Genomic DNA, 9,362 nt, shown 5'->3' with positions numbered 1-9,362 from the left:
AATGTTTACAGCATATTGTACTTGCATGCAAATGTGTATATGCATTTGACTATGGTGTAGGTGGTCCCATGTTTGTGGCAATGTGCATGTGCATTAATGTATCTGTATGTATATGTTTATGAAGGTATATATGTAAGCATATATACTTATATATATATGTAAGCACATATGTTTACATATATGCTCATTTGAAGTGCTCTGCAGCAATTATTTGAATAAGGTTTGCATGCAAGGTGCTCAACAGCCAATGAAAGCAGACGATATAAAAACATGAAAAAACAAAACAAAACATCACATGAAAACATTGAAGGTAAAAATAGAAGAAATCATTTTATAACAGCAAACCTTTAACAGTATTGTCAGACAAAACCAGGCTGATAAACGTAGGTGCTCTAATAGATGACGCCCTAACTCCTTACGTTGGCCACTCCAAAGTTAAAGTGCCTTTATATTAAATGCAGACTTCGCAACATCCTGAAGAGAGCCTGTCTGAGGATCTAATGCTAGGTAATCACTTATTTCAAGTTTAGAGGGTCACAGTATTGCTAACAAAACTTAGCTCTCAAACTGAAAATCTAAATGATAGAACAGGTAACCGGTGTAGTCATGTTAAGACCGGTGTGGTGGGATGCTGTCTGTTTGTACCAGTGGACATCTTCAGAACTGCATTTGGTCAAACTGGTCGTAAGAGTTTACTGGCCAAAATTCTCTGAAACTTAATGAGGCTGAGTCAGTGTAAAGTTTAAAAACGGTTTTATTAAAATTTTCTCTCTTCGGGGGCTTCAGATTACAATGAAACAGAACCCAGTGATAAAAACTGGCATAATACAAAAATAAATTAAACAATAAAATAACAATAGACACAGAAAACAAAGACATCCCCTTCTCCACACACCTACTTATGTCTGTTTTGAAAGGGCTCAGACAACACTGACAACCTGGACCACTACATTTCTTTGACAGTATCAGCCATATGATTCCACACAGCAGTGAAAATATTTTGTGCGTTCACAATAACTTACTTTTAAATAACATCAGACTTACGACACAGGACAGTGTGAATGGTGAGAATATGTATAGGAATAACAGAGGTGAGAAGCATCACTCATTTCAAACAGCTGGATTAAAGCATCGTGTTGCTTTCACATAGCTAGAATGGACACAATGGAAAATAAAATCCTATTCAGGGCAACATTCTCCCCATCATCGAACATTTGCAAACTCTGTGGTTCCTACAAGCTTTGTTCCTTTCATACATCTTTTTCTTGTTGATTTGAGACGGACACTTCCTGTCCAAATAAAACTGATATGAAGGAGAGAGGAGAGCTCCTATTTAACAAATACACTACAGATTCATAAAAACTACAATCAGTCAGAAAATATTCTCTACTAGAAACGTTGGAAAGTTCTCCAAGGCAAAAATTCCCTGAAAAGCAGAGTCCATCATTAGCAGCATCTGCATTTTAGTTACCCCAGATAAACTAGCATTACCAACATTATTTTTGGGTATTACTGGTATTCTATCCTACATTATTGACATTATGATCTGGAATCACAGATGTTTTATTCTAGAATAATCCACAATGTATTCTCTTACTGGCCAATAGTCTTGTAACCGTGATGTATCTAGCAACACACCTCTCTGGCATGCTCTCTCTCTCTCTCAGACTTTATTTCTTTTTCTATGATATTTTCCCATCTACATCTGGTTCACCCTCTGCTGCAGCAGCTCCAGTTGTTTGGCCACCTTGTTAGGCAGATCGTCATTCACCTGCGTGTCGAAGTACTTGCACACCGCCTCCACCTCCTTTTGCCAGAACTCCTGATCCAGGGAGAACAGCTCCTCCAGGTCCACGTTTCCCTTCATCCCCTGGAGGTTCAGGGACTCTTGGGAGGGCATGTAGCCCACGGCGGAGGGCATGGCGCCAGCCTCGCCTTTCAGCCTCCTGAACATCCAGTCCAGGACGCGGATGTTCTCGCCAAAACCGGGCCAGAGGAAACCAGATGTGGGGCTCTTACGGAACCAGTTGACGTGGAAGATCTTGGGGAGTTTGGCGTCCTTTCGGTCAGCCATGCTGAGCCAGTGTGAGAGGTATTGGCCGAAGTTATAGCCAAAGAAGGGTCGCATGGCGAAGGGGTCATGCATGATCATCTTGCCTGGAGGAAAATGGAAGAGAGAGGATGGATGGGTGAGGTGATTATATTTCTTCGTAAAATATCTTTTGTGGTGATATTGTGCATAAGACTTTCCTCTTGCTGCTTGGGAAACAGAGCAGCCCTGAATGCATGTCAAAAAACAAACCTCTAATGGACCTCTCCTGGTTACGTTAACATGAGGTATCCAATGCATTCTGAGAAAAGAGCTATTGATATTTACTGATCATTGATGATGCTTTACCCTTGGTTTGTTAATTTTGTGTTATCTGAAACCCCTTTTGAAAAAAGTGCTATACATAGAGTTTATTTATTTTATTTTTTATCATAGGGTCTAACTGAATTAATATACAGTTTTCTATATACAGTAACAGATACTGACCTTTGTGTTCAGCTGCTGCTGTGGACTCTGACCTCATGGCTGCCCCGACAAACACTCCATGCTCCCAGCTGAAGGCCTCATATACCAGAGGAACACCTGGAGGGGGGGGGGGTATTAGATCATGTTATCACCTATCAGATTAACAGCTGTACTGTACTGATAGTCTGTTCTGTTTGTTCTGCTCTGATTTGTTCAGCTTTGTCCTGTTTTGTTTCTGGCTTAATTTGTCCCATGCTGTTTCAGTAGTATCCTATCTTGCGCAATGCTAGTCCTGCACCCTCCAAATTGAAATGTTCAAATTTAATGTAGAATAGCATAGCATAGCATAGCATTGTATGGTATAGTCTGTTTTCAGTCTTTCCTACATTTACTTACCCTCAGGCCTGCGCCCTCCAAAGATGATGGCCTCAATGGGCACGCCTTCGGGGGACTCCCACAGAGGGTCGATGATGGGGCACTGGTCTGCTGGGGTACAGAACCGCGAATTGGGGTGGGCACAGGGCTCACCTAGAGAGGAAATGAGGAAAAGAACGCAATTATTACATATCACAGAATATATTAGTGATATACTGTATTTAGTTACATTCGCAAAGGACTTTTTATGTGGCTCTTACCCAAGCTAAAATATATACTGGCCATGGGCAGGTGATCTGGTGATGCTTTCCTCCTCTTTATTGATATTATAGCCAAGCTTTCATTCATCTTTCATCATTAGTTGAGATGAATAGGAACTTGTTAATCAAATGTCTCACAACAGTGTCTAGTTTTTTTCACTCTGTCGGTCACCTTTTTTTTTTTTTGTCTGGTCTCACACTTCTGATTTTGAGTCTTTATCATATAAAACAAAAATCTCACCATCTGTCGGGCTCCAGGTCTGGGTCTTCCAGGATGTGATGGTGACTCCCTGAGGCAGTGATAGGTCCATTCCCTCCCAGTACACACCCCCATCACTTGTCTCTGCCACATTGGTGAATATGGTGTTCTTAATGATGGTTGCCATTGCATTGGGGTTGGTCTTGATGGAGGTGCCGGGTGCAACACCGAAAAAGCCGTTCTCCGGGTTGATGGCACGAAGGTTGCCTAGTTATGGGACAGGGTAATGTGGAGGGGGGAATAATAATTATTGTCTTTCTTGGTTTCTTAGACTTGTAATAATTTTCATTTTAAAACAACGGAATCTGAGTTTTATCACTCAAAAAACTCTAACATTTAGAGGACCCCTGTCTTTAACATTTTTAATATTTGGACAGGAACTAAATTTACCTAAAATACTCCAAAATATTTGCTAATTTAGCAATATATCCCCTATTAATTCTTTTTCATGACTCAGTGTCACTTGCTTTTAATTGCATAGGTCTTGTTTGGTAATGAAGCCTTTCAAACCTTAAACTATTCAACCCTTAATCTTGCTAAAGAAGATGAAATACATGTCAAATCCGTGGCATTTTTCACTGTAATCTTGCCAGTAATTTCATCAAAATTTTGTCAGTGGCTTGCTCTAAATGAAAAAAAAAAGAAGCTCAATTTGTGTCTTACCTTGGTCATCAAATTTCATCCAGGCAATATCGTCTCCCACACATTCGACCTTCCAGCCGGGCAGGGTTGGGCATAGCATGGCCAGATTGGTTTTACCACAGGCACTAGGGAAGGCAGCTGCCATGTACTTCTTCTCCCCGGCCGGGTTTGTGACGCCCAGGATCTGGGGAGCACATGCCAGAAAGAGGCAATTAGCATGGTGTTAAATATGGTCAGGGCTGTTCCATGTAGTGTTAGCTGTGGTTTGGGTAGAGTCAGATATGTTAAGGTCAGTACACTTTGTATTTCCTAGTTAGTTATTTCATGATGTGTTTTTGTATCTAGTCTTCTAGTGTTCAGAGTTGTGATCTAATATTGCAAAATAGGATGGATGGATGGATGGATGGATGAATGGTGGATGATAGATGGATAGATCATAGATGATAGATGAATGGATGAGGGATGGATGGATAGATGAATGGATCGACAGATGGATAGTATTTAGATGGATGGATGGATGGATGGATGGATGGATGGATGGATGGATGGATGGATGGATGGATGGATGGATAGATCATAGATGATAGATGAATGGATGAGGAATGGATGGATAGATGAATGGATCGACAGATGGATAGTGTTTAGATGGATGATGGATGGATGGATGGAGAAATTGATGGATGAATAGATGGATCGATGATATTAAGAAGTGTAATGGGTGAGGAAAAGAAAGAAAGAATGAAAGAAAGAGAGCCAAATCCTGTCCTTACCAGCATGTGCTCGGCCAGCCAGCCCTCATCCTTGGCGATGCGGGAGGCGATGCGAAGGGCAAAGCATTTCTTCCCCAGCAGGGAGTTTCCTCCGTAGCCGCTACCGAAGGACACGATCTTCCGACAGTCTGGGATGTGGGCAATCAAGGTCTGCTCCGGGTTACAAGGCCAGTTGTTCACAAGGGGCTCTGGGGGTGGGAGAAAGACGGGTGAAAAGGGCAAGGGAAAGGAGGTGTAGCGGAAGACAGGAGAGCAGTGTTGGGAGAGAGGGGAAAGGGGAGAAAGGAGGAGAGATAGGGATGTTTGTCAGATGAATAACTTCAAGGAAGAAATTGCTCTGGGTTGTCTTATTCTGTTCAGTGCTGTTCCTCTGATCTCAATACTGAAATATGATGCTGTTGTATTCTACTCTTTTCTATTCATGTTTCTAGTCTGAAACATCGCACTATCCTATAAAAGTACAATTGTAATTGTTCCACTATAATTTTTAATTGTGGTTAATCGTCTTGAATTACTTTTGAGTGGCAGGGGGCAACCAACGGAGTGCAGACAGCGGACGAACTCCCCAGCTCCCAGGGCAGATAGGACAGCCTTGCCCATGCGTGTCATCACCCGCATACTGGCTACCACATAGGGAGAGTCCGTCAGCTCCACTCCTATCTTGGACAGCGGGGATCCCACCGGGCCCATACTGTAGGGGATCACATACATGGTACGGCCTGAGGGGGGGGTAAGAGAGAGAGAGAGAGAGAGAGAGAGAGAGAGAGAGAGAGAGAGAGAGAGAGAGAGAGAGAGAGAGAGAGAGAGAGAGAGAGAGAGAGAGAGAGAGAGAGAGAGAGAGAGAGAGAGGGTGTTTAATTTAATATCATGGGAAAATGATGAGTCATTATGAGAACACTAATGAGTCACAGCTTGTTATCAGCAGAGAGAGAGAGGGGTTAAATTCCCGAATTCCCCTCACTGCTCTGTATCTAATGACTCCTTCGTATCCATCTGAAGTCTGCCTGCTCTTTTCTTTTCTTTTTTTTTCGGGCGGGGGGGGTTCTCCCATTTTTCTCCCCAATTGTACCCGGCCAATTACCCCACTCTTCCAAGCCGTCCCAGTCGCTGCTCCAGCCCCTCTGCCGATCCGGGGAGGGCTGCAGACTACCACATGCCCCCTCCGATACATGTGGAGTCACCAGCCGCTTCTTTTCACCTGACAGTGAGGAGTTTCACCAGGGGGACGTTGCGTGTGGGAGGATCACGCTATTCCCCCCCAGTTCCCCCTCCCCCCTGAAAAGGCGCCCTGACCGACCAGAGGAGGCGCTAGTGCAGCGACCTGGACACATACCCACATCTGGCTTCCCACTCGCAGACACGGCCAATTGTGTCTGTAGGGACACCCAACCAAGCCGGAGGTAACACGGGAAATTGAACCAGCGATCCCCGTGTTGGTAGGCAGTGGAATAGACCGCTGCGCTACCCGGCCACCAAAGTTAACAATTATTACAGGTGCTTTTTATTACTGGATGTTGCCTACAATGGAAAACAATTCAGATACAAATCTAAAAAGCTTATGTTCTGTTCTTTTGCCACTTTGTCATATGTTGAGGTGCAACTCCAATTTAGTAATAAAACCACCAAAGTAAAAGTAAAAAATAAACACTAAATACACTCTTCTTTTTTTCAAACTCTCAACCCTCTTCGCAACAATGCCTTGTGTTTCATACTTGTTGTGGTACATGAACCAAAGTTAAATATTTTAGACTTGAAAAAAAATCTGCCATACATGACATGATCTGTTGTACCTTTCATGCAGCCGGGGAAGCGTTCAGACATGGCCTTGTCCAACTCTTCCTGGGACATCCAGCGTCCCAGCTGGCTGACTCCACCACCCAGCGGCGTGGGCACGGTGTCCCTCTGCTCCGAGGTCACGATCACTGTCCTGCTCTCAATACGAGCCACATCTCTGGGATCTGTCCTCGCCAGCCAGCTGGAGGGAGACAGTGGACGAGAGAGAGGGAGAGAGAGAGAGAGAGAGAGAGAGAGAGAGAGAGAGAGAGAGAGAGAGAGAGAGAGAGAGAGAGAGAGAGAGAGAGAGAGAGAGAGAGCAGGTGAAGGGAGAGAGGGAGAGAGAAAGAGAGAGAGGGTGGAGAGGGAGAGAGAAAGAGAGGGTGGAGAAAGAGAGAGAGGGTGGAGAGGGAGAGAGAAAGAGAGGGTGGAGAAAGAGAGAGAGAGCGGGTGGAGAGAGAGAGAGACAGTGAAATAATTTGAAGGCTATGGTTCTGATTCAAAGTTGTTAGGATTTAAACTGCACGACCGTGTGAGTGAATCACAACACAAAAATATTTTAATTTCAGGCAACTGATGATATTTTTGTTACCCTTCACAATAAAGTCAATTTGGATATAAAGCGTCCCCTAACTGATGGATATGGTAAAAAAAAAAACACTACTGTGAATCTGTTTGACTGACCTTGAAAAAAGCACAACTAGCGTGTCAACAATCGATCTGGGATCTGAGTCTGAAATGAAGATAATCCTCTGAAAGCTTTTTTTTTCCACCCAAATTTTGGAGAGAAAAAAATCTGCAATAAATTTGTGGCCATCCTATGGCAGCTTCATGGACTGGTTCAGTTGAACCTTTGGTAGGTATGCTGTCTTTGAAAAACATCCTGGGGCTCCTACTGTTGTACAATAACAAGGCTATTATTTACTTACTGCATGGATTTTACCACTATTTACCACTGTTTATCAATATGACTACTCCCGCTGATATGACAGATCCGACATGTTGGGACTCTGTAGCGTTACAAAGAGCCAGGCCGTCATTAGAAGGTCCCAGGTACACCATCTGATCAACCACGTGGACTCTCAGCACTACTGAATCAAATCCAGCTTGTTGCACTGATATTACGAAGGTTGGAAAATCCCCAACATCTAAAGATCATCTGTTAACATTTTACAGAATACTAATCACCGACTGCGTAAAAATGATTTAGTTAAAAAAAAAAGAAGTTTATTTTGTGTCAAAGACAACTGCCTACAAGATGCATAAACTGTGATAATGGATTTTTTTTTTTGCAGTCCAAAGGCTGTCAACACATACATTTATAGAGAGGTCCATCAGTTATTTCTAAAGTCATGTCGAGTTTGAATAGAAGTTGCCAGGGTAACGCCACCCGTATATCAGAGGACAAGAGAATGACGTCTTAGTTGTAGGCTAGGGGTGACTTGCTGAATTTGATTCTCTCTATTGAAGCAAACATGTTCATATCCCACTCTCATCTGCTCTGTCACTTTTCTCTCACCCTGAAAACAGAAGACAAGAAACAAAAGCCTGATGAAGCATGAGCCCGCTGTCAACTTACCAGTTTTCATATTTGGTCAACTTCTTGATCATGCCCTGCTCCTCGAGCTGGGCGAGGATGGCGTGGTTCTCCTCATCAGAGCCGTCACAGATGTGCAAGGCGTCAGGCTGGCACAGAGCCAAGTTTGCCTCCACGAACTCCCTGACGGCTGGGCTGAGTGTGCCAAGGTCGCCCTGCAGGACCCTGAGGCCGTTCTGCTTCTGAGACTTGATCTGAGGAGGCATGGCGGCTCTGGACAAGGACGGGTCTTAGAGAGCGATAGAGTGTGTGGACGAAGGAGGGAGAGACGTGAGGAGGTCTCGGAGGGGATGCCTGGAGACGGTTCAGGAGGTATTGGAGAGGACCAGTGAAGAGCAGGCGTAAGAGAGAAGACAGAGAGAAGAAGAAAAGATTGTATCAAGACAAAAAAAAAAAAACGAAATTAGAATTCCATCCTTTAACTGAATTTCTGGAAATTACCTCAGTGGCTTAATTTTGAAGTACATGGAAAACTTGACATACTTTTTCCTATTGGTTGCATTTGCAGCCATCGTATTCACTGCAACCTAAATACTTTACAGTTACTATGTGCAATGGCTGCTTTATGTCTGCAGCAACCGCAACATCTTTACGGTTTTTGGTCATACTGTATATCATGGGTGATGCAACACAGCATCCTCATGCAGGCTTAGTGGACTACCCCCCCCCACACACACACACTAGTGTGGCCCCTATTTCAAGTTAAATTCAGCTGTGCAGGAACAAACTTTGTCCAAATTATTGTTTCTGTGCATATATAGTCTCACCATGCAGTCAACCATATTCCCTCAAACTACGACAACAGAGCTACAAAAGAAAAGGGGAAAAGCAGCCTGCAGCAGAAGAATATTGTCACATTGATCCTACCTTGGCTTCTGGGGTTGGCAGAAAGCTTTGAATTAGCTTGGCCTCATCAGTGGAGCTTCAGTTGCTGGTTGATTTCTGGATGGCTCAGGACTGTCTGTCCCTTAAATTGATTTTAGTCAGGGGAAGTCTCCCTTTTTATATCCTGGGATCTCCCATTAGACAGTGAGGAGGTGGTAGGTGGTGGTGTTTGGAGGGGGGGGAGTAAAGGAAGGAGGTGAAGGGGGTCTCGTCCCCGGAATTATTTGCATGAAGCTGACGTTCAATCAGAAAACACATTGAGATCAGTGAATCATTAAACGGCGGC

The 9,362-nt window shown here is 43.8% G+C and overlaps 1 protein-coding gene across 1 annotated transcript; it reads right to left on the bottom strand.

The window, feature by feature from the left end:
• Positions 1-736: 736 nt before the first annotated feature.
• Positions 737-9,153, bottom strand: pck1 (phosphoenolpyruvate carboxykinase 1 (soluble)). The gene is made up of 10 exons (XM_056273766.1): positions 9,059-9,153; positions 8,174-8,485; positions 6,612-6,796; positions 5,337-5,540; positions 4,822-5,009; positions 4,073-4,235; positions 3,392-3,616; positions 2,912-3,043; positions 2,537-2,632; positions 737-2,157 (listed from the first exon to the last, which is right to left on the bottom strand). Exons 2-10 carry the CDS (start codon positions 8,395-8,397, stop codon positions 1,700-1,702), a joined length of 1,875 nt encoding a protein of 624 aa, XP_056129741.1. The 5' UTR covers positions 8,398-8,485; positions 9,059-9,153; the 3' UTR covers positions 737-1,699.
• Between the last annotated feature and the right edge of the window lie 209 nt (positions 9,154-9,362).

This window comes from Lampris incognitus, chromosome 2 (genome assembly GCF_029633865.1).
Source record: "Lampris incognitus isolate fLamInc1 chromosome 2, fLamInc1.hap2, whole genome shotgun sequence".
NCBI lineage: Eukaryota > Metazoa > Chordata > Actinopteri > Lampriformes > Lampridae > Lampris > Lampris incognitus.
This window is presented reverse-complemented; position numbering and strand designations above follow the sequence as displayed.